The sequence below is a fragment of the Lynx canadensis genome, chromosome D2 (genome assembly GCF_007474595.2).
Source record: "Lynx canadensis isolate LIC74 chromosome D2, mLynCan4.pri.v2, whole genome shotgun sequence".
Classification (NCBI taxonomy): Eukaryota; Metazoa; Chordata; class Mammalia; order Carnivora; family Felidae; genus Lynx; species Lynx canadensis.
Window position 1 is genome coordinate 34510715 of NC_044313.2, and position 24908 is coordinate 34535622.

The 24908-nt window shown below is 37.0% G+C and overlaps 1 protein-coding gene across 8 annotated transcripts in view; it reads right to left on the reverse strand.

Moving 5' to 3' along the window:
• The window catches only part of EXOC6 (exocyst complex component 6), a 230353-nt gene that overhangs the window by 160407 nt on the left and 45038 nt on the right, over positions 1-24908 (reverse strand). For 7 of the 8 annotated variants that reach the window (XM_030334687.1, XM_030334688.2, XM_030334693.1 and 4 more), the window contains 4 exons: positions 16561-16732; positions 15023-15070; positions 14843-14933; positions 11890-11935 (listed from right to left, as the gene is read on the reverse strand). In XM_030334687.1, coding sequence (XP_030190547.1) covers positions 11890-11935; positions 14843-14933; positions 15023-15070; positions 16561-16732 — 357 coding nt within the window. Of the gene's footprint in view, positions 1-11889; positions 11936-14842; positions 14934-15022; positions 15071-16560; positions 16733-24908 lie in introns of those variants that run through there. The other variant, XM_030334696.1, reaches the window with a different exon arrangement.

Sequence of the window (24908 nt, forward strand, 5' to 3'; positions counted from 1 at the left end):
CCCAACTCGAGCATGTGTGAGAGCTCTTTCTCTCTCAAAAAAAAAAAAGAAAAGAAAACATCCATAAAATTGATAAGCCTTGTTTCATACAAATCAAGGCAAATTAATACAAATTGCTAACACTGAAAATGACAAAGATGAACATTTCTACAGATCCTGCAGACATTAAAAGGATAAAAGTTTATGCCAATAAATTAAACAACTCAGATAAAGTGGTCAAAGTCCTTCATAAAACATAAGATATTAAAACTGTCTCAAGAAGAAATACCGGGGGCGCCTGGGTGGCGCAGTCGGTTAAGCGTCCGACTTCAGCCAGGTCACGATCTCGCGGTCCGGGAGTTCGAGCCCCGCGTCGGGCTCTGGGCTGGTGGCTCAGAGCCTGGAGCCTGTTTCCGATTCTGTGTCTCCCTCTCTCTCTGCCCCTCCCCCGTTCATGCTCTGTCTCTCTCTGTCCCCAAAAAAATAAATAAAACGTTGAAAAAAAAAAAAAAAAAAAAAAAAAAAAAAAAAAAAAAAAGAAGAAATACCGGACTTCAAGCTGCATTACAAAGCTGTAATCATCAAGACAGTATGGTACTGGCACAAAAACAGACACTCAGATCAATGGAACAGAATAGAGAACCCAGAAATGGACCCACAAACATATCGTCAACTAATCTTTGACAAAGCAGGAAAGAATAGCCAATGGAATAAAGATAGTCTCTTCAGCAAGTGGTGCTGGGAAAACTGGACTGCGACATGCAGAAGAATGAACCTGGACCACTTTCTTATACCATACACAAAAATAAACTCAAAATGGATGAAAGACCTAAATGTAAGACCCGAAGCCCTCAAAATCCTTGAGGAGAAAGCAGGCAAAAACCTCTTCGAACTTGGCCGCAGCAACTTCTTACTCAACATGTCTCTGGAGGCAAGAGAAACAAAAGCAAAAATGGACTACTGGGACCTCATCAAAATAAAAAGCCTCTGCACAGCAAAGGAAACAATCAGCAAAACTAAAAGGCAACAGACAGAATGGGAGAAGATATTTGCAAACAACATATCAGACAAAGGGTTAGTATCCAAAATCTATAAAGAACTTATCAAACTCAACACCCAAAAATCAAATAATCCAGTGAAGAAATAGGCAAAAGACATGGATAGACACTTCTCCAAAGAAGACATCCAGATGGCCAACCGACACATGAAAAAATGCTCAACATCACTCATCATCAGGGAAATACAAATCAAAACCACAATGAGATACCACCTCACACCAGTCAGAATGGCTAACATTAACAACTCAGGCAACAACAGATGCTGGTGAGGATGTGGAGAAAGAGGATCTCTTTTGCACTGTTGGTGGGAGTGCAAACTGGTGCAGCCATTCTGGAAAACAGTACGGAGGTTCCTCAAAAAATTAAAAATAGAACTACCCTACAACCCAGAAATTGCACTACTAGGTATTTATCCAAGGGATACAGGTATGCTGTTTCGAAGGGGCACATGCACCCCAATGTTTAGAGCAGCACTACTGAAAACAGCCAAAGTATGGAAAGAGCCCAAATGTCCATCAATGGATGAATGGATAAAGATGTAGTACATATATACAATGGAGTATTACTTGGCAATCAAAAAGAATGCAATCTTGCCATTCACAACTACGTGGATGGAACTGGAGGGTATTATGCTAAGCGAAATGAGTCAGTCAGAGAAAGACAAATATCATATGACTTCACTCATATGAGGACTTTAAGATACAGAACAGATGAACATAAGGGAAGGGAAGCAAAAATCATATAGAAACAGGGTGGGGGACAAAACAGAAGAGACTCCTAAATATGGAGAACAGAGGGTCAGTGGAGGGGTGCTGGGAGGGGGGATGGGCTAAATGGGTAAGGGGCATTAAGGAATCTACTACTGAAATCATTGTTGCACTACAGGCTAACTAACTTGGATGCAAATTAAAAAAATAAATTAAATAATTTAGGGTAAAAAAAAAGAAGAACAAAAAAGCTATTAAGCTTAACATCTATTGAAGTAATGGGATTCATATCGAAATTTTGCCAGCTGGCCTTTGCTAAGAATACACTTAGGGCTTATTTCAAACTGGTTATTTTTTTCTTTCTCGGTTGGTATTTTTCTGTGATCTTCACTGGTAGGGCTCCACCAGATCTAGACTCTGGTAGGGCTCCTGAAGCTAAAACTCATTAAAGAGTAGTGGACTTCCTGGGCCCCTCCAAATTTTTATCTCTGAAGCCAGAACATGCTCAATCACCTTTAAATGTTCCTACCAAGCTCCAGCAGGGGCTTCTGCTCTCAGTAAACTGTGAGAGCCTCTACTGCCTGTCTCTCTAATTCGGGGTGTAGCAGATTGCCCTACGATTTCAGTTTTCCAATGGATCTAAAAAAGGTTTTTTATTTTCAGTTTAACTTCTTGTTGTAAAGACAGGAATGATTACTACAAGGCTCTTTTACATGTCAGAACAGAAACTAAGTTCCTATTTTCATTCTTTTTTTTTTCCTTTTTCTTATTAATTTGTAAAAGCTCTTTACATATTATGGTTATGAGTCCTGTCACAAAAAAATAATCTTTCAAATGTTTTCTCCTAGTCTGTGGCTTGCCTACCAATTTTCTTACAAGAGTCTTTTGATAAATAAGTTTTTATTTGAAGTCCAATTTTCAATTTTGTATAGCTTTTTGTGATCCTTCTAAAAAATATCTTTGCTTACCCCAGTATTACGAAGAGAAACTCCTATATTTTCTTATAGAAGTTCTACAATTCTAGGCGGAGAACAAACACAAGACGCAACCATATGTTGCATCAAAGGAATACCTTAAATATAAAAATACAAGAGAGATTAAAAGTAAAGGGATGGAAAAAGATATACTATGGTAACACTAATCAAAAGAACACTGGAGTAGCTATATTAATTTCAGATAAAGCAGATTTCAGAGCAAGGAAAATTATGAGATAGAAGCATTACATAATGATAAAATGATCAGTATCTAAAAAGACATAACAATCCTTAATGTGTATGTACCTAATAACAAAGTATCAAAATCTGTGAGGCAAAAATTGACAGAACAGCAAGGAAAACAAATAAATCCACTAATATAGTTGAAGACCTCAAAACTCCTCTGGTAACCGACAGATCCAGCAGCCAGAAATTCAGTTAAGGATATGGTTGAACTGAAGAGCATTATCAGTCAACTGGGTTTCACGGACGTTTACAGAATATACTTCATCCAACAACAGAATATATATTCTTCTCAAGCTCACATAGAACATTCGCCAATATAGGCCGTATTCTGGGCTATAAAACACACCTTAAATTTAAAAGAATAAAAATCATACAAAACTAACATCATACTTAGTGGTGAGAAACGTAATGCTTCTCCCCATGAGATCAGAAACAGGCAAGGATGTTCCTCCTCACCACTCCTATTTAACCATCATACTGATATTCATTGCTAATTCAATAAAAGAAAAAGTAATAAAAGGTATTCATATTAGGAAGGAAGAAAGAAAAGCCTTGTCTGCAGATGACATGATTGTCCATGTACAAAATCCCAAACAATCAACAACAAAAAAATTCCCAGAACTAGTCAGTGATTATAGGAAGGTTGCAGGATACCAGGCTAACATACCAAAGTCAACTGCCTTTCTGTAAACCAGCAAGGAACAACTGGAATTTGAAATTAAAAACACAATATCATTTACCTTAGCACCAAAAAATGAATTATGTATAAATCTAACCAAATATATACAAGACCTATGTGAAGAAAACCACAAAACTCTGATGAAAGAAATCAAAGAAAATCTAAATAAATGGAGAGATATTCCATGTTCATGAATGGATTTCACAAAAATTAACTCATAATGGATCACAGACATAAATGTAAGACACAAAACTCTAGAAAATAACACAGAAGAAAATCTAAGTGACCTTGGATTTGGCAGTGAGTTAGTATCTTCTGTTCTAAAAAGACATTGTTAAGAGACTAAAAAGATAAGCTACAGAATGGGAGAGGATATTTTCAAAACACATAGTACTATAAAATATAAAAAAAAAAAACACTTAGAAGTCAACAATAAGAAAACCAACAACCATATTTAAAAGTGTAGGGGCGCCTGGGTGGCTGAGTCGGTTAAGTGTCCAACCCTTGATTTCAGCTCATGTCATGATCTCGTGGTTTGAATTTGAGCCTGGCATCAGGCTCTGTGCTGACTGTGTGGAGCCTGCTTGGGATTCTTTCTCTCCCTCTGCCCCCCACTCTCTCAAAATAAATAAATAAACTTAAAAAAATTGAAATAAATAAAAATAAAAGTGTACAAAGATCTGAACAGATACCTCACCAAAGAATATATACACATAGCAAAGAAGCATGCGAAAAAAATGCTATCACATGCCAATACAGAATTGCAAGTTAAAACAAGATACTACCATGCATCTATTAGAATGGCTAAAATACAAAACACTGACAACACCAAATCCTGGTGAGGGTGTGGAGCAACAGAACTCCCATTCATTAGTGCTGAGAATGTAAAATAGTAAAGCCACTCTGGAAGACAGTTTGGCTGTTTCTTACAAAGCTAAATACAGCCTCTCTCTATGATCTAGCAACTGTACCCCCAGGTATTTACCTAAATGAACTGAACAGTTATGTCCACACAAACCTGCACACAAACGTTTACAGCAGCTTTATTTTTAACTGCCAGAAATTAGAAGCAACCAAGATGTCCTTCAATAGGTGAATGGTGCATCCATACAATGCAATATTTTTCATCAATAAAAACAAATAAGCTATCAAGCCATAAAAAGACATGGAGGAATCTTAAATGCATATTGTTAAGTGAACAAAGCCAGTCTGAACATAACACATATTGTATGATCCCAACTATAGGACATTATGAAAAAGGCAAAACTATAGAAAGGTCAGTGATTGGCAGGGGTTTGGTAAGGGAGGGATGGGGAAAGAGATGAAGCACAAGGGATTTTTCAGGCAATAAAGCTATTCTGTATAATGTTGTCATGGTAGATGTGACACTATGCATTTGTCAAAATCAATAAAACTGTACGATATAAGAGTGAACCCTAAACCCTATTACAAACTGTAGACTTAAAAACATGTCAATATTGGTTCTTGAATTGTAGGAAATGTACTATACTCATACAAGAAACTGTGAGGGAGAGGAAGGTATATGGGAATTCTGTACTTTCTGTTCAATACGTCTCTAAACCTGGGGCGCGTGGGTAGTTCAGTTGGTTAAGCATCCGACTTCAGCTCACGTCATCATCTCACGGTTCATGGGTTCAAGCCCTGTGTCAGGCTCTGTGCTGACAGCTCAGAGCCTGGAGCCCGCTTCAGATTCTGTGTCTCCCTCTCTTTCTCTGCCCCTCCCCTGCTCACGTTTTGTCTCTCTCTCTCTCTCTCTCTCTCCCTGAAATAAACATTAAAAAATATTTTTTAATGTGTCTCTAAACCTAAAATTATAAGCAAAGGACTTGAACTGACATTTTACAAAAGAAAATACACAAATGAGTAGCAAATGAAAAGGCACTCAACATCAGTCATCAGAGAAATGTAAATTGAAACCACACTGAGATATCATTTTATATGTACCAAAATAGCTCATCTAGAACAGACTTACAGTATTGTATGTTGGCAAGGATGTGTAGTATCTAAAATCCTCACTGCTGATTGGAGTACAAAATGGTACAACCATTTGAAAAAATAAAAAGGTAGCCTATACCTATACTATAACCCAGCAATTCTACTCCTGTGCATATATTAAAGAGAAATATAAACATCTGCCTACAAAGACTTGTACACTAATTTTATAATAGTCTTATTCATAACACCTCCGAACTAAAAACAACCCAAATACCCACCAACCAGTAAATGGGTAAACAAATTCTTAGAACTGAATACTACTCAGCAATGAAAAGAAACAAACAATTGGTATATGCAATAATACGGATGAATCTCAAAACATTTGGAGTGAAAAGTACTAGACAAGAAAAAATATATATTCTATGATTCCATTTATATCACTTCTGAGAAAATGTTAAACTAACCATTGGTGACAAAAATCAGAAAGAAGTTACCTCTGGAGGAGGGAGGAAGAACCGATTAGAAAGGGGCATAAAAGGGTGATGGAAGTGTTCTAAATCTTGTTTGGGGTAATGACTGGAATAGAGTATGAGAAAAGCTTTTGGGGTAGAAATAATGTTCAAATCTTGATCTTGGTGGTTATAAATAAAGGTGTATTTGCTTTTTAAAAATTCATGGGGCTACAGGGGCACCTGTGTGGCTCAGTCAGTTAAACATCAGCCTTCAGCTCAGATCATGATCTCGCAGTCCGTGAGTTTGATACCCACATTGGGCTCTCTGCTGTCAGCGCAGAGCCTGCTTTGGATCCTCTGTCCCCCCCTCTCTCTCTGCCCCTGCCCCATTCACACACTCTCTCTCTCTGTTAAAAATAAATTAATAAACTTAAAAAAATGTATATAAAAAAAATTAATGGAGCTACAGACTTATGATTTGTGTATCTGGGTCTAAAAAAACCACTAAACAAAAAACTTAAAAAAATAAAAAACTGTACCACAGAGTAAATATTTTACAACACATGTGACAGAAAAGGGACCAACCCTCAAAATATGCAAAGATTTTAAACCTGTTGCAGACATGTTGAACTTGAGATAGTGGAATATCCATGTGAAAAGACTCAACAAGAATCAGAGACGTCAAAACCAAGCTCAAGATTCAAGCTTTGGGAGTCATCAGAACACAAATCCAGATATCTCTTAAAGAATGTGAAGTGATAGTAACTAACAAAAAACATTTTTTTTTACATTTTGAAAATCAAACCAAATATATCTGTGGGCCAGTTTGATTCTGCAGGTCACTAATTTGCAACCTCTAATGATCACCAGGAATAACATCTGCTCACGCCCTTTATTACTCCATATGGATATTTATCTTGACAAAAATATGGCAAGGCACCAGAAGTGGGGTCCTAGGTATCTAGTGCAATGGCAGCCTGAATACGTGCTTTTTACCTTGACTCCTTCTTGAAAGTCCAATAAACTAACATGAAGAGATTTTTTAAAAAAGCATAAGTCCACACAGATAAAAAGAAAAGGAGAAGAGAGAACAAAATTTTAGAATGTTGAAAGCTGATGGACATGTGGTAAAAAAAAAACAAACAAACAAACAAAAAAAAACTCAGCATATCTTAGAAAACTAAATTCTAAGTCAATAGTTGAGAAGCCAAGAATATTCTCTAGAATCTCCAAAAATGTCAATAATTTTTAGGAATTCCACTACTTATGGAAGAGGGAGTGAAAGGAGAACTGAAGTAAGGAATATTGGTTGAAAATGTGTTTAAGAAGCAAACCCCACTGGGGCGCCTGGGTGGCGCAGTCGGTTAAGCGTCCGACTTCAGCCAGGTCACGATCTCGCGGTCCGTGAGTTCGAGCCCCGCGTCAGGCTCTGGGCTGATGGCTCAGAGCCTGGAGACTGTTTCCGATTCTGTGTCTCCCTCTCTCTCTGCCCCTCCCCCGTTCATGCTCTGTTTCTCTCTGTCCCAAAAATAAATAAACATTGAAAAAAAGAAATAAAAAAATAAAAAAAAAAAAGAAGCAAACCCCACTTAGTCATCTGAGTCACCTTTCTGCATTTTGGCAAAATACTAAAGAGACTAAAATAGATAATCTCTGAACAGGGGAAGACCACCCAAGGCTGAGGGCAATAGTACTGATATGAAAACAAGAGGATTAACAGAGTTTATATATACCAAATGCCCTCTTCACCACCTCAGATCCCAGAATGCCAGTCAGATCTTTACCCTCCAGACAAGAGACAGGAAAAGTCTCCTCTAGAGAATCTGAGGGGCCCCAGAAGAAATAACTCCAGATATTAACATCAAAGGCTCACCAACTAAACAGCCCAGCTAGGTAATCTCACAGTGAAATTCACAATCAACAAGTCCCACCCACATACCCAAAGCTTCCAATCAGCTATGTCCACTGTATTTAAATATGAGCAGTCAACCAAGGAATTACCAGATCTGAGAAACACCTCTACCAACAAAGTCAGAGATTAAAGAAAAAAATAAACAAAACAAAAATGCGGGGGGGGGGGGGGGGGTGGAGGTACTCTGTGGAAACAGACTATATGCAAGGAGAGATATAAACAATAGATCTAAAATCTCAGAGGTAAGACAAAATACTGTTAGCAATGAATCAATAACAGGTTATGAAAGAAAGAAAGAAAGAAAGAAAGAAAGAAAGAAAGAAAGAAAGAAAGAACAAAGAAATATTTGGAGATCAAAACACAGTTCTTAGAAATTAAAAATCAGAGAGCAGAAATGAAATAAAATCAGCATTATTTTTTAGGAGATAAAAATGAAAAAATATCCTAGAAACTGAGTAAAGAGTAAAAAAAAAATTGTTAAAGAAGAGTAAAGAAACTAAGAGGGCCAATCTAGAAGACTAAACATCACTATCTGTCCTAGAATCAAGAAAACAGAAAGACAGGGGTGCCTGGGTGGCTCAGTGGGTTAAGTGTCCAACTTCAGCTTGGGTCATGATGTCACGGTTTGTGGGTTCAAGCCCCACATCAGGTTTTGTGCTGACAGTTCAGAACCTGGAGTCTGCTTTGGATTCTGTGTCTCCCTCTCTCTCTGCCCCTCCCCCACTTGCACTGTATCTCTCTATCTCAAAAATGAATAAACATTCAAAAAAATTTTTAAAAAGAAAGCAGGCAAAAATAATTCAGGAAAATGTCCTAGAACTTAAAGACATTATCAGATCAAAGAACAGTTTCCAGGTTAAATTCCAGACAGGTTCACCAAGTACCCAGCACAATGGAAGTAAACAGACCCACGTCAAAGCACATCATCAGGAAACTGCAGACCACGGAAGAGAAGATTATTCTATTTTTTTTTTAATGTTTATTACTTTTGAGAGAGAGACAGAGAGCAAGCAGAAAAGGGGCAGAGAGAGAGGGAGTCACAGAATCAGAAGCAGGCTCCAGGCTCTGAGCTGTCAGCACAGAGCCCGATGCGGGGCTTGAACTCACAGACAGCAAGATCATGACCTGAGCTGTAGTTGGCCGCCCAACAGACCGAGCCACCCAGGCACCCCGAGAAGATTATTCTAAAAGAGAAAAAAAATAGATCACAAACTAAAGAAATCAGAATGGCTTCAAACTTTTCAATGGCAACCCTGGAAGCTAGAGGGCATGAGAGGTGTGTGTCTGGGGGAGGGGGGGGTAATAAGCCCACCTAGCAAGCAGATCTGTTTCTAAATACCTTTCTTTACTAAAAGGAACTAGGGTACCTTAGGGGCACCTGGGTGGCTGAGTCGGTTAAGCATCCAACTTCGGCTCAGGTCATGATCTCACGGTTCGTGGGTTCAAGCCCCAAGTTGGGCTCTGTACTGACAGCTCAGCCTGCTTCGAATTCTGTGTCTCCCGTCTCTCTCTGCCCCTCCCCCACTCATACTCTGTCTCTCTCTCAAAAATAAATAAACATTAGGAAAAAAACCAAGGAACTAGGGTATCTTGGAAAATGGCTATTCTAGGTCTAGGGCAAGAAAAGGAAAATGTGAGCTTGGAACATGTGTGATAAACAAGAAAGTATTCAAAGACAAATGAGGACACAGAAATTGGCTTGAGGGGTTCCCCTAGCCAAATATGGGACAAATTTGAACATAAAAAAAAGATTATAACATATTTATTTTCTTTTTTAAGGTTTACTTATGTTTGAGAGACAGAGAGAGCAAGCGAACATGAGCAGGGGAGGGGCAGAGAGAGAGAGGGGGACAGAGGATCCAAAGTGGGCTGTGCACTGACAGCAGTGAGCCCGATACAGGACTCGAACTCCCAAACTCCGAGATTGTGACCTGAGCCGAAGTCAGACGCTCAACCAACTGAACCACCCAGGTGTCTCAATACATTTATTTTTTTAAAAAAATCCATGAGTCCATAGTGATAATCAGAAAAAGAAAAAAAAAAAAAGTAAAGGGAAATAAAAAGGAAGAGCTAAAAAAAAGAAAAGCTTCTTTATATTAAGAAAAATAGCTAATAAATGTCAAAAGAATGATTAAATTATTTAAAAAAATCACCATTTTGGAATGACAGAATTATAAAACATCACCATTTTGTAATCCCAATGTAATAACTGATTAAAGCAAGAATCCTAAAACTAGTGGGTGAAAGGTTGTTAAGGAAACAGGACTCAAAATATCACCCCACAGATTACTTAGTAAATGCAAAGAGAAAAGATACCTTTCAAGTGATCTGGTAGTCATCCTCTTAACCAAATGATCCAATTTAGCATAACCTAGAGACAATCTAACAGTATACGCCTTCTGATCTCATAGAGTAAGAGGTACACAATATCATTTATGTCATACTCATGCCAAAAATATTTCATCTGAATCTAATCATGAGAAAATAAACAAATCCAAAATGGCTTGGTCTACAAGACAACTAACTTCGACCCTTTCGGGAAAAACAAAGTAGGAAGACTGTTGCAGGTTAAAGGGACAAAAAAGTACGTACCAACCAATGTTTCAGGAAAGGAAAGAAAATATAAGATATCTGGGGGGGGGGGGGAGTGGGGGAACTGAATATAAATATTAGATTATGGGGGTGCCTGGGTGGTTCAGTCGGTTAAGTGCCCTACTTTAGCTCAGGTCATGATCTCACAGTTCATGAGTTCAAGTCCCACATTAGGCCCTGTGCTGACAGCTCAGAGCCTGGAGCCTGCTTCAGATTCTGTGTCTCCCTCTCTCTCTGCCCCTCCCCTGCTCGTGCTCTGTCTCTAGCCCTCTCTCTCTCAAAAATAACTAAACATTAAAAAAATTTGTTTAATATTAGATTATGTTATTGAAAAAATATATAATGCCCTAAACTGGAAAACAGTGAAGAAACAATAGAAGTTAGTTATTTAAAGGCATAAATGTAAATATCAAAATAATCCCTTAAAAGAGGTCAAAGGTTTTGACCCTAGCAAGGAGGAATGATGAATGGAAGTAGGGAAGATGACATCTGTTTTTCTGCAACAAACACACGGAACTATTACCTGGATCTTTAAAATGTGAAGACAATACAACTCAGATAGAAAAAGAGAATATATTCATTATATATATAAAACAAAAGACTTTCAGGATAATTTACGGTTCATGTATTAAGAATGAAAAAAATAATTCTACTAATTAGTATCAATTGGTAAAGGCCAATAAAATTCAATGTTTAGTACTATAAAGCAGGATATACACAGATCTTTAAGTATAGATTTGTATATAATGTACTGTGATAATTAAGCAGTTATTAATAAACTAAGAGGAAATCACTACTTCCCTATTCTAAATGTGGAATATTCTCATTTATTCTGATTTTTCTGTTACTTTAAAATTGCTCATCTTTAAAACATTTTAAACATTATTACATCTAATGATTCTATGGTAATCAATAAAGTACTGCAAATTATTTTCATATGTCATGTATTCATTTTTTGTTATAATACAGAACATGACTAGCCTAGACTGTCAAAATATAACTACCCACACTGCTTCCATTGTGACACACTTAGCTTTTGATTGTATGCAATGTTAACACAGAAGCTAATCAATATTTTTTCACTCCTGTTCAGTTGTCTATTTGTCCTTCATCAATATTATCAATCTTTGATTTCACTTATAAAGGACAAGGATCCACATATCAATGGCTAAGAATTGTTTTATTAAATGATCCTGACGGGCAAATTGCATGAAAAGGAATAAAGGTAGAGAGCAAAACTTCACATGACTCACTATAATTTATACTAAGTTTATCCATGCTTTCTTTAATAGAAAAAGAAGATTCCTATGAAAAATAAGAAAGAAACAACTCACCGTTTTGCACTCATCTGTTCTTTTAGCTTACTGTACATTTCCAGCACTGCATTAAAAAATAACTTATTTTAGCTTTCAAAATAAAAAAAAGTTGAGATGAAAAAATTAAAGGGAAGAACCGATTATAAATTCATTACTTTTCTCTATACTTTAATTCAGGCTTATATTTTCAAATAAAATTTTATACTTCAAATAAATAAAAGACATTTTAATGTCTATGTATATTGAACATTACATTATTTATACACATTATCTGGAATTTGGAATACTTCCATATGCAGACACCTATAGCTGAGGCTTTAACCAACTGATAATTATCATATTCAGAAACTTATATATCTTCTCTGCGGTGGAATTAGAAGTTTGGACTTTAGTTACTCAGGAAACAAAGCTGATTGAGATTAATTTTGATTCAATATCTCAAATAATATTCATATACCAAACACAAGCGTGTTATAGCTCACTAAGCAAAATTTTACACCAAATTGACATAGAAAAAAACCCTCAAAAGTGTACAGCAGAGAGTAAATTATAATAAAATCATAAATAAACATAACAAAGCAACTTTGTTTTACCATTTCTATTATGGACTCAGAAATGCAATTAGTCAATAAAAGTTGTTATAAGCTTCAGCAAGAAGCATTCAGCTTTGCCACCAAAAAGGTTTTAATGCAACTATGCAGATTACCATTTATCCTTAGTATAATTTCAAAGTATAAAGTGAGTAAGTTATTATTGACTCCGATCAAGCCAGCTCACATTTTCACAGACCAGAAAGACAGAATACTTTTTTCCCAGATTTTCTATTTTGGCTACTTCCCAGGGGTCTTCAAGTTCATAGAAGACATTGTTCATTTATCTGAAATCTGTAATACTGCGATGGTGGCAACAGTGAACCACCTCAACCCTGTGGTCCCTATGGGTATCTCTATCACAGCCCCTATATTGCAAACAAGTATTTCTCATATTTTCCAACCAAAGCATTACAGTGAACACATAACCTGGGAAAAAGCCTAAAACTGCTGCTACAAGTATAAACTTTCTTTGAAGTCTCCTGTTTTACCTCAACAACTCCTGTAACTTTCTTATCTATCTTATATTATTTCCATATAAAAGTAATACTCTCCTCAAAAATAATCAAGTAAAACTAATGTACCAGGAAAATGCATTGTTTACCCTATGACTTCTTATACCCTCTCATACTCCTAATCCAAGGAGGAGTTAAACAATTGTACAATAATTAATAGCTTATTTGTCTTTATTCACATTAGACTGTAGGACTCTTCAGGGCTGGGAATGTCTCATTTTCAAATTTATACTTCCAACATCTACCATAATGGCTGACACAAAAAAGTATTTACGACTGGATAATTAGATAAAAGGCTAATAGAGGAAAGGAGGTAGTTCTCAATGTGGCTATTAGGAACACAATGTTTACATAAACTCAGATCACCTGCCCAGCCTTGAAAGCAAAAACAGTAGCAGTAACAAAAGTCTAATCTCTACTTCCCTTTATTTTTCTATTCCAAATAGCTGCATAGGGGAATAAGCTCAATTCAGCTTTCTCATTCTATCAGTACCCGAATTTTTAGGCTTATTACCATTTAGGGACAAAGCAATCAAACTTAGAGACTGTCTTCATGGCTACTTCACTGTATCTGATGGTGGCAAAGACATATTATTAAACATTACTAGAAGGAAGTACATTCTCAATCCTGAAACTGAACATAATAAGCAGACATTTTATTTACTCAAAGTTAGTGTGCAAGCATCCAAGATTAAACTGAGTAGAATTTCAGTGATTCTAAAAAAAAAAAGAAAAGTTAATCTCACAAAGTCAGAAAACAATGTTTTTTAGCTAATAAGATCTGACAGTTTTTGGGTGCCTGTGTGGTTCAGTCGGTTAAGCATCCAACTTTGGCTCAGGTCATGATCTCGCGGTTCTTGAGTTCAAGTCCCACATCGGGCTCTGTGCTGACAGCTCAGAGCCTGGAGCCTGGTTCGGATTCTGTGTCTCCCTCTCTCTCTGCCCCTCCCCCACTCACACTTTTTCTCTCTCTCTCTCAAAAATAAACATTAAAAAATTGTTTAATAAAATAAAATCTGACAGTTTTAACATATAATTTGTGTTCAAAGGTAATTTTATATTATATAAATATCATACAAAGCATCTCATTCTATTCTCCAGGATAAAGGTTCAGGTTCTTTCCTAAAAAAAAAATAAGTTTAGAAGATGAGAAACTAAGATGGATTCAGTTTACTATATGAAGAAAAGAGGACATACACATGCTTCCTTTTGTCTGAACAGGATACATCAGGGGAAAGAAAATACTGGTTAGTTTCTTCAGAATTTATTTGATGTCCCAGTAATATCTGAGCTGTAACAGAGAGATCAAAAACTCAGAAACCTAAAAAGTCAGTCTTTCCAAAACATAGGAGTAAAGGCAAGACCAAAGAAGTGAGAAGACCTAGCACTTTTGGATGTTTGCTTATTTTATCAGCAAAATGAGACTGTGAGCAAAGCAACACCAACCTGCTTAAATGACAAAGAGAAAACAATGGAAAACTAGTTATAAAAAATGAGGCAAATTAGGAAAAGGCAAGGAAATGTAATGAAAAGACACTCTCCTCCATGGGAAAGTATTCTGAGGAAAAACAAAAAAGCAGTGGGAGGGGGGTGAGGGACAAAGGACAAACTAGGCGGGAGGAAATGGGAGAGGGAGAGGTACAGGTTTTTCTAGGAACCTGATGTGACAGATCATCAAACAGGGACTTTATAAGATAAGAAGACCATGAAAATTCAAGGGCTAAAATGGGCAAGGAAGATAACCATGAGCTTTTGGGGGCAATCACCAAATAATCTGTAATTCCCATAATGAATAATGACCAAACACTATCATTAGATTATAATTTTACCAAGCCAAGCATTACACTGTAGACAAGTTTAACTCACCTGGAAGACATAACTGCAATTTTTCTACTACTGTTGTAATATTCCTCTGCTGAATTCTACATCGAATAATATCTTCAGTCTGGACTATCACCTTAGAAAAGAAGAAATGTTCATATTTTTAAGCAAACAGTTAAACTGCATCCACAAATTGAGCATACAAGAAATATATCATATTCTCACCTCCTTTCCAGCATCTTGAAATTTTCGGTTGGTATCAGTAACTTGTACCTTAAAAATAATTTCACCTTAGTTAGACAAATATGCATAAAACTGCCCTGATATAACTGCTCACCCTTGTAATCAGATCATGCTTCATGAGAAACTTAGAACAAAGAAATGCAAATTCAAATTAACTCTACAGCTTGAACTTGAACTTTTGATTGAAAAGGGCTTTTGTTAACTTCAATTACTTATGACAGTTCTTTTTAACAGATTCTGTGGCAAACTTCTCAAATTTAATCTAGATTTTTGAACTTTACTTGCTTCTCTAAGTCTGTCAAACAATTCAAATCACTGACCCAATTGACCACTGGTCCCTTTTTGATAACTTCAATGAGGTCTATGTGCCATTCATTGTCTGTAGGAAATGGTGATTGCATTTTATGGTAATTAAACATTCATACTTTGCTGAATGCAAACACTGGGTGGTTGATTAACATCAAACACGGAAATCTCAATCCACAGCAACATTTTAATGCTGCAGGTGCAGACAAAGCTCAACCTCAAATTTTCCCACATATTAAGTGACTCATTAGGTCATCATCGTAAGGAAGCACATTCTAGTTTATTAAAAATCTCATTAATTTCTGAACAAAGATGCTCAGTGACCTCATTGATGCTGTATTTGGTCTCTTGTTATCTGAATATCCTTTATATAATGGTTTTTTAATCATAACCTTTGGTGAACCAGGGTCATTTTATCTGCTAAATTCTCCAAATGTAAAGAAAGATAAATAGCACAATTCTTAGAACTAAATATTTTGAATTCTGGCTAAACAAATCCAGGTCTCATTTAATAAATAACGTTTTTGCTCTGTGGCAGAAAATGCACACCAACTTTCTTTAAGAAAATTATGCTTTGCTATTAAACTAAGTTTCAATATTATTAAATAATTTTGAGAACATAATCACTTATAGTAAGTTTTTAAAGGTTTTTAGAGGATAGTTTTTATCATTATTGTACTAATTGTCTTTTTTAAAATTCTAAAACTGCAAATGAGGCCTTTCATTGTATGAATTCTTTTCGTTCATTTCCCTGCATGGAAAGAAATCCTGTTAAGTCAATGCATTACTTGCTTTACAAAAAAGAGATTACTCCTGTCATTAGCATGACAACTATGTTAATAGAGCATAAAGAGCATTCCCAAATATACACACTAACTCACTTCTTGAAAATAGTACATTTAATAATTATTTGTACATATGCACTATAAACTAATACTTCAGTAATTTAATGACAGCAAAGGTAAAGAGAATTTTTTTAAATAAGTTTCTTTTATTTTAAGTTTGTTTATTTATTTTAGGAGAGAACGCGGGCGCACAAGCAGGGAAGGAGCGAGAGAAAGGGAAGACAGAGAATCCCACTCAGGCTCCACACTGGCAGCATGGAGCCCCATGTGGGACTCATCATGCCTAAGCTGAAACCAAGAGTCGGATGCTTAACCAACTGAGCCACCCAGGCACCCCAAAGGTTGAGAGAATTTTAAAACATTTCTTACCTTCAGTTTTTCTGCATCAGTCCTTACTTTAAGGAGTTCTGTAATAGCATCTACAAAACCCTGATGATGAAAATTACACATCTTTTCAATTTCCTTGTCATGATTACGGATACAAGCATCTAACTTTTCCATAAACTTCTTGTGTGCATTTGGTTGGTCATCATAAACAGACCTAAATGTATACAGAAAGAAAGCTAACATTAACTTCCCAGTTCATCAAAATTTATTCTTTATTAGCCCATTCTTTGAAACAGCTAATATTTTTTGGTTTTTTGCTTTGTAATCAGTATATTAAGGTGATATTCATACATTTCAAGAATTGCTTAATTCTGATATCCAGATTTAAGCCTGTGAACATGACTTTTATTTTTAACATTTTTAAAGTTTTACTCATTTATTTATTTTGAGAGAGGGGAAGGCAGAGATAGGGAGAGACAAAATCCCAAGCAGGCTCCGTGCTGTCAACACAGAGCCCAACATGGGGCTTGAACTCATGAACTGTGAGACTGTCTCACGTTCAAGTCCCAACGTGGGGCTTGAACTCTCAAACTGTGAGATCTTGACAACTGAGTCAACATCAAAAGTCAAGACGCTTAACCACCTGAGCCACCCAGGCACCCCATGAATATGACTTTTAAACATACAATTAAAGCTGTTAATAATAATTTGCTATAGTACCAATATTACATTACAGTTACTTTGGAGCATAAGTTAAATGTTTAAAGTAAGCCTATAACATACCTAAAAAATACCTTCCTATCTCTTACATGTAAATTACTTCTCCCATGTAAAGGTCTTTTCACTCTAAGCTATCCTGCTCCCAAAGTCACTACCCTGAAGCTTTTCATGGTCCAAAGAGAAGGAAAAAAAGGATAATCAGGACTGATTTAAAAACAAAACAAAACAAAACAAAACAAAACAAAACAAAACAAAACAAAACATGGCACAGGAGAAGGGAATGCAATTCTACAAGTGTGAGCCCTCAAGCGGCAGCGTATTATGATAAAGCCCTTCTTTAGAAAGATATCATTTCTATCATGGATACCATAGGCCAGATGACATAGCATGCCTTCAAGTAACAGTTGAAGCCACAGAACAGATGCAGAAGTATCACAATGAATTCCACTTACTGTAACTATGGTTCAGCACTTCTCTCCAAATTAAGTTCTTTGATTGCCAGTTAAATACAAGTTTTAACTTCACAGCAACAGCTGATAATCTTTTTTTTTAATGTTTACTTATTTTTGAGAGAGAGAAAAAGAGCGGGAGTAGGTGAGGGGCAGAGAGAGATGGGGGACAGAGGATCTGAAGTGAGCTCTGTGCTGACAGCAGAGAGCCTGATGTGGGGCTAAACTCACAAACTGATATCATAGCCTGAGCCGAAGTCAAACGCTTCAACTACTGAGCCATTCAGGCGCCCTGCAACAGCTGATAATCTTAAAACAAAACTGAGTTAACAGTACTGCCAATAGTAAAAATCATTTGTGCGAAAAATTATTTAATTTCTTTTTGAACATGTTAATATTAAATCAGTCACAAACCCTGTAGATATCTGGAAACTGCCTAGGTATCTAGAACTCAAGGTCTGAGGCTCAGAACATGAGTCTTTAACATACTAGTGCTCAAAAAAGAATCACTGAGTAAATGATTAAGGACATGATGATGAATTTCATCATTAATGATGAAAAAACTCCTGATTTCTACAGCATTTACTATGTCAGGACATACTCTAAGTACTTTGTACAGTAATTCCTCACAACAAGCCTATAAAGAAGGTGTTGTTACTACCCTTGCTTTACTGATGTTATAGATTATATAACTGCCATAAATTCCACAGCTAGCAAAGGGCAGATGGGATATAAATCCTGGCACTATGTCTCCAGAGTTCATATTCTCAAGCACAAGGCCATATTGCAGTCACCACGATGTTCTCTAAACATGGTGTACACATTCCTACTGTATCTCAGCTCATGCTTTCTCCACATAGAGGGCACCACCCTCCCAGCCAACCACCATGCAGAAAAAATTAACCTTACCCAAAGAAAGGTTTGGCCCTTGTCCCCAGCTCCTGGGAGGTAAATCTCTGGGATGTCCTGATAGTTGTCTTTGTTTACTTGAGGGTCTTGGGCAATGCCAAATAATCTAAGCTAGCAATGTGATTTACAATGTGACTTGCAGTGGATGGGGACCTTGGGGCCACATCATATCAGCTCTGGAGAGTCCGCAGATTAAGGGTAAACAACTCACAGCAGTGTGTCATGTGTATGTGACCAAACCCTAGGAAAAACCCTGGACACCACAGCTTAAGTGAGCTTCCCTGGCTGGCAATATTCCATGACTACTGCCACACATCATTGCTGGGAGAAGTTAAGGGGTGTCTATATGACCACTGGGAAAGGACAATGGGGAGCCCCCACTTAAAACTCTCCTAGACCCTGACTTATGTGCCTCTTCCTGATGTTAATTTTAATGCTTCTTTTGCTGTAACAAACAGCAACTGTGAATATAAAAGCTTTCTAAATTCTGTGAGTCCTCCTTCTAAATTACTGAACTTCAGAGTAGTCTTGGGGACCTCCCAATCTGTGCCCCCCAATCTGTTGCTCATTATTTGAGATTTAGTTCAATTCTCATTTCTTCCAACAGACCTTCGTCAATCATTTCCATGCCAAGTAATCTCTTCATCTGCAGAATAGGTAAATTTACAGTCCTTTCCACTCATTGTGACATGTAATTATATATTATCCTTTTACTGTAATTTAAGCCTTTCAAATATATGTCCTATATTTTATTTCTTCGTATCATCCAAAAGCTTCCTGAGGGGCAGCCTCCATGTTATAGGATTTTAATGAGTATCTATTAATAATACTAGAGACAGCAATATTGGATAGCTATTATCAAGAATTTGAGCCTTGGGGCACCTGGGTGGCTCATCTGGTTGAGTGTCCAACTTCAGCTCAGGTCATGATCTCGCAGTTTGTGGGTTCGAGCCCCACGTCAGGCTCTGTGCTGTCAGCCTGAGCCTGGAGCCTGCTTCAGATTCTGTCTCCCTCTCTCTCTGCCCTTCCCCCACTCATTCTCTCTCTCCAAGAAATAAACATTAAAAAAAAAAAATTGAGCCTTTAAGACCTGAGCTAGAACTAGGCTCTAATCTTGGACATCTTCTCTTTTCTACCTACACTATTCTCTCAATCTCATCCAGATTTGGAGCTTATTATTCCATAAACAAATGGACACCTCCCAAATGTATGATTCTAGCCCCAACCTCTCCCCTAAACTTCAAACTCATATATTTCTCCACCTGGGTATGTGATAAGCACCTCAAATATGTTCAAAATGAATCCCTACCTTCTTCCTCAAAACCTGATCCTCCCACGGTCTTCCTCCATCTCAGTAAACCTCACTCTTCTAGTTGCTCTGGCAAAAAGCCTTGAAATCACCCCCGACTGTTTGCATTCTCTCACCCTCACTGCCAAAACAATCCAGCAAATCCAACCACATCTCACAACCTCTACTGGTGCCATCATGGACTAAGCCACCATTGTGTCTTGCCTAGAATTCTGCCAACTGCTTCTGCAATCAGTCTCCTTGATTTCACCCTTGGTCCCCTTCAGTCTGTTTACAACACAGTAGACAGAATGATGCCATTAAAATATAAATCAGATCCTGTATCTCCCTTCTGCTCAAAACCCTATTTCTCTTATAATAGCCCATAAATCGCTATATAATTTTGCCCCATGTTATCTCACTGACCTCACTTCCTAATACTTACTCTCCACTTTAGTTATTACTATGCCAGCAACACTGGCCTCCCTGTAGTTCCTGCAACACACCAAGCACATTCCTGTCCTATGCTTTACACACACACTATTTCCTTTACCTGGATCACACTTCTCACATGTGGGATGCCTCCCTTACCACTTTCAGGTTTTTTTTTTATCCCCTTCCTGATGAGGCCCTTTCTGGCTACAATATCTACATTATAAACACACACACACACACAAAATTCCCTTCCCTGCTTTACTTTTTCTATTTTCTGAAACAAAGTAGTTTACTTTATCACTGCATCACTCTTACCACTATACTCGAATATATGCTCAATTGCATAGTTTTATTTATTTTGTCTTTGCCCACTGGAATGTAAGTTATATGACGGAAGAGCTTTTTGTCTGTTTTGTTCCCCAATGAATGCTCAGCCCTAGAATAAATAATACTTATCATATTTTGCTTAATAAATAATATGCTTAATAAATATGCTTAATAATATGCTTAATAAATATTTGCTTAATAAATATGCTTAATAAATATGCATAAATAAGCATAATAAATATGCTTAATAAATAAGCATAATAAATATGCTTAATAAATAATTGATGAATAACTCGATGGATAAATGGATGGAGACAGATGGAATCAGAACGGACACTTACTAACTGTTCTATGTCAGAAAAGCCCCTTCTCTAAATTGCAACTTTCTCAACAATAGAATAGGGATGAAAAATAGTAGCTACATCAGAGAGTTATAAGGATTAAATTAGTAAACACATGAAAGATTCTTAGCAGTAACTGACATATGGTAAGTGCTCAATATATACACTGGCTACTAGCATAATATGCACATAAAAAACAACAAAATCCTTATTAAAGAGTGAACTGGCTGTTGAATAGGTACTGGTTGCAATATCAAATATAGCTACCCCATACTAAAGGAGCTGACTACCACTAATACTTGACATCTGCATGGGGCCTTCTGTATTTTTTATATCCAATGTTTTATTTCTTATACAGCACCAGAGAAAATATTGCCTCCTTTTCACAAGTGAGGGAGTAGGCATAGAAATGGCAAATGGTGGGGTGCCTGGGTGACTCAGTCAGGTTGTGATCTCACAGTCTGTGGGTTCGACAACTATCAGCACAGAACCTGCTTTGGATCATTTGTCCTTTGTCCCCTCTTTCTCTGCACCTCCCTTGCTCACTCTCTCTCAAAAAGAAAAAAAAAAAAAAAAAGAATTGGCAAATGGCTTGCTCATTTGCTGGTTATTAGTAAGGGACTGAGGCAATACTAGAATTCCCAGAATACTTTTTTGCTTCCCTTGTGCTTTTCCTATAATTAATACATATAATTAATAAGAATTCTTAAACAAACATTACTCCACAGGAAAAACCATATGCAAGAGACAGTTAACCTGATATTGGTGTGCTATAAACAAATTTGCATTTCATAACTTTGAACACTTATTGAAGTAATATATATACTCATTTCTAATTTTTTTTACCTATTTGAATAAAAGTTTGAAATTTATCTGACTCTTAAAATACCAGGTAGTAAACAAACTTACCAAAACAACTGTCCTCTCTCTCTCTCTCTCTCTCTTTTTTTTTTTCCTGTTACAGCTGTAGCACTGTACCAAAAATCTAAGAGATATTTTAGGACAACCCTACTACAATGTCTCTCCAAAGAGGATTTGACTCTGTTTGTGAGTGCAAAGGGCAATATTATTACCTCTTTTAAAAATAGTAATAACAGGGGTGCCTGGGTGGCTCAGTCAGTTAAGCATCCGACTCTTGATTTCAGCTTAGGTCATGATCTCGCAGTTCGTGAGTTCGAGCCCTGCATTGGGCTCCACACTGAGAATGTGGAGCCTGTTTGGGGTTCTCTCTCTCTGCCCCTCCCTCCCTCTCTCAAAATAAACAAACTTAAAGCTGCCTTTTAAAAAACAGTAATAACATATAAACAGAAAGAAAAAAAACAAGTTATTTTCCAGAAGTCTATTTTATTCTAGAAAGTTCTTAAAGCCCATCTTCTAGTATATCTTTCTAATTTATTCTCCAGGGTTTTAAAAGCAAAACCACTCCCATCTTATAGTAATTCAGGACACTGCCAGTGCATCTATTATAGCATCACAGGTGAATGACTCTTTCTCTACAAAGTACATCAGAACATACGCAATACCCACCCACCATTAATAGAAAACCAAAGCCTGAAATGGGTGAACTATTTACATTCCATGCCTTCTGCTGTTAGAACTGTAAGCCCCAATAAAGGAAATAAAAATAACATAAAGGAATCAGTACTGTGAATGATCCACCTATAACTAAGTCTTAGTCTCTCTTGACTGTTACACCACTGATAACCACTTGCTGTTACAGACATAAATACAAGCTGCAGTCCAAGCTGATATAACCACGCATCACCCATAATCTATACCAATGAGATCATCCTGAACAGAACGCACAGGAATAAAGAAGCAGAGATGAGGAAACATTCTAAATCACAGGAATAAAATGCATTTTTTTTCAATGTTTATTTATTTTTGGGACAGAGAGAGACAGAGCATGAACGGGGGAGGGGCAGAGAGAGAGGGAGACACAGAATCGGAAACAGTCTCCAGGCTCCGAGCCATCAGCCCGGAGCCTGACGCGGGGCTCGAACTCACGGACCGCGAGATCGTGACCTGGCTGAAGTCGGACGCTTAACCGACTGCGCCACCCAGGCGCCCCAAAATGCATTTTTTTAAAAGCACTGACGGTTCAAGCAAGTGCCAGAATCCACAATTCATGATTAGACAGAATTTGGCCTTAAAAACGACCCTGGAAGGTTCCTAGTTCTGACTTTCTTAACTTCGTAGATGCAGCACAAATCTAAAAGCCAAACGCAAGCACTCAAAATGGAATTAATCAATACAGGTAGTTGATTTAACCCTCTACCCACTCTGATGAAAAATTATATTCGAAATAACTAGTCTGATAATTTGTAATAAAGCCAACAATAAATAGCTGGGTGAATAGAGAGAAACAGGAAGGGAGAAAGGGTGGGTATGTATAAGATCCCTGGAAAAAGGAAGAAAGCAGAAACAATACCCTTCCCAAGTATTTCTTGACACCAGAGGCATAGTAGGAATTATCCATCTTTTCTCTGAAGAAGCCTATGTTTAATTATAGAGATAATTTGGAGAGACGGTGGAGGAAGGATACGGAAAGCAAAAAAAGGTGTGCACTCCCTATCAACAATTCCCCACAGTGACTAAACTGACTAAAGAGGAGTCATATATCTATTGCTTCTGGTTTAATGTGGTAAACATCAAAAAACAGTTAACAACCAAGATTTACTATTAAGTACTTTGCATGCATTACCTCATTATATTCACTACAGCTTTACAACATAGATTCTATTAGCATCCCCATTTACAAATGTAGTTTGGGAAGATTAAGACTTTAGGTCCAAAGTCACACAGTAGTAGAGCCAAGATTTAACCCCAAGTCTACCTGACTCCAAATCAGTGCTCTTAACCATTATGTCATACAGACTCTCCGATCAGAAATGGGTGATAAGCAGCATGAAATGCAGAGAAGTTACGAGCATAGCAACTAACCAGATCACCTTTGAAGATCAACAATTGAGAATGACTCAATAGGGAATCCCTGATGTGCACTGTTGCACCCATCAGGTGAAATCATCCAATGGACAGAAAAAAAGGATGAGAACTGAGGCATAGCTAATTGTTAGGCAGTATTAAATTACAAATGCAACAAAATAAAGAGGAGCAAAATATGAAGTAGAGAAATCTAAGGGCCCCATACTCATCTAACCTTGGGCAGAGACTCTGAAAAGTCTATTTTTTTTGTCTCTAAATGACAGTCATTACTCTTTGAAATTTTAATTTGCAGGATAAGAAAGGAAACGCCATGCAGTGCTATTCACTCTTTGAATCCTAAATTGGTTAACAGTTTTATCCATCTAATTATTAATGTGCAGATATATTACTGATCTAACTTTCAAGCAATATATAATTTTAATGAAAATAATTTTTCTTCTTTCAAAATGTCCCTCAGAATGCTATAATGTCTACTGGCAGGCCTAATTCAAATCCTATAAGTAAATACACACAGATATATGGCAGAACCAGGAAGAGTGAACATCAAAAAGTTGGTAAATTTTCCACCATCCCACATCCACTAAGCTTGTAAATTAGTGCTCCATATACAGAGGAAACTTGAACAACAAGGATGTGAACTGAGCAGGTACACTTACAAATTTTCTTCAATACAGTATGGTACTGAAAATGTATTTTCTCTTCCTTACAATTTTCTTAATAACATTTTCTTTTCTCTAGCTTACATGATTGCAAGAATGCACTATATATAAACATATAAAATATGTGTTAATTGACCGTTTATGGTATTAAGGCTTCTGGTCAACAGTAGGTTATTAGTAGTTAAATCTTTGGGGAGTCAAAAGTTATATGCAGATTTCCAACTGCACAGGGGGTCAGTGCCCTTAACCCACACATTGTTCAAGGGTCAAGTGTACATATAATAACTTCAGGGTAAGAGAGTTCAGTCTTCCCTTC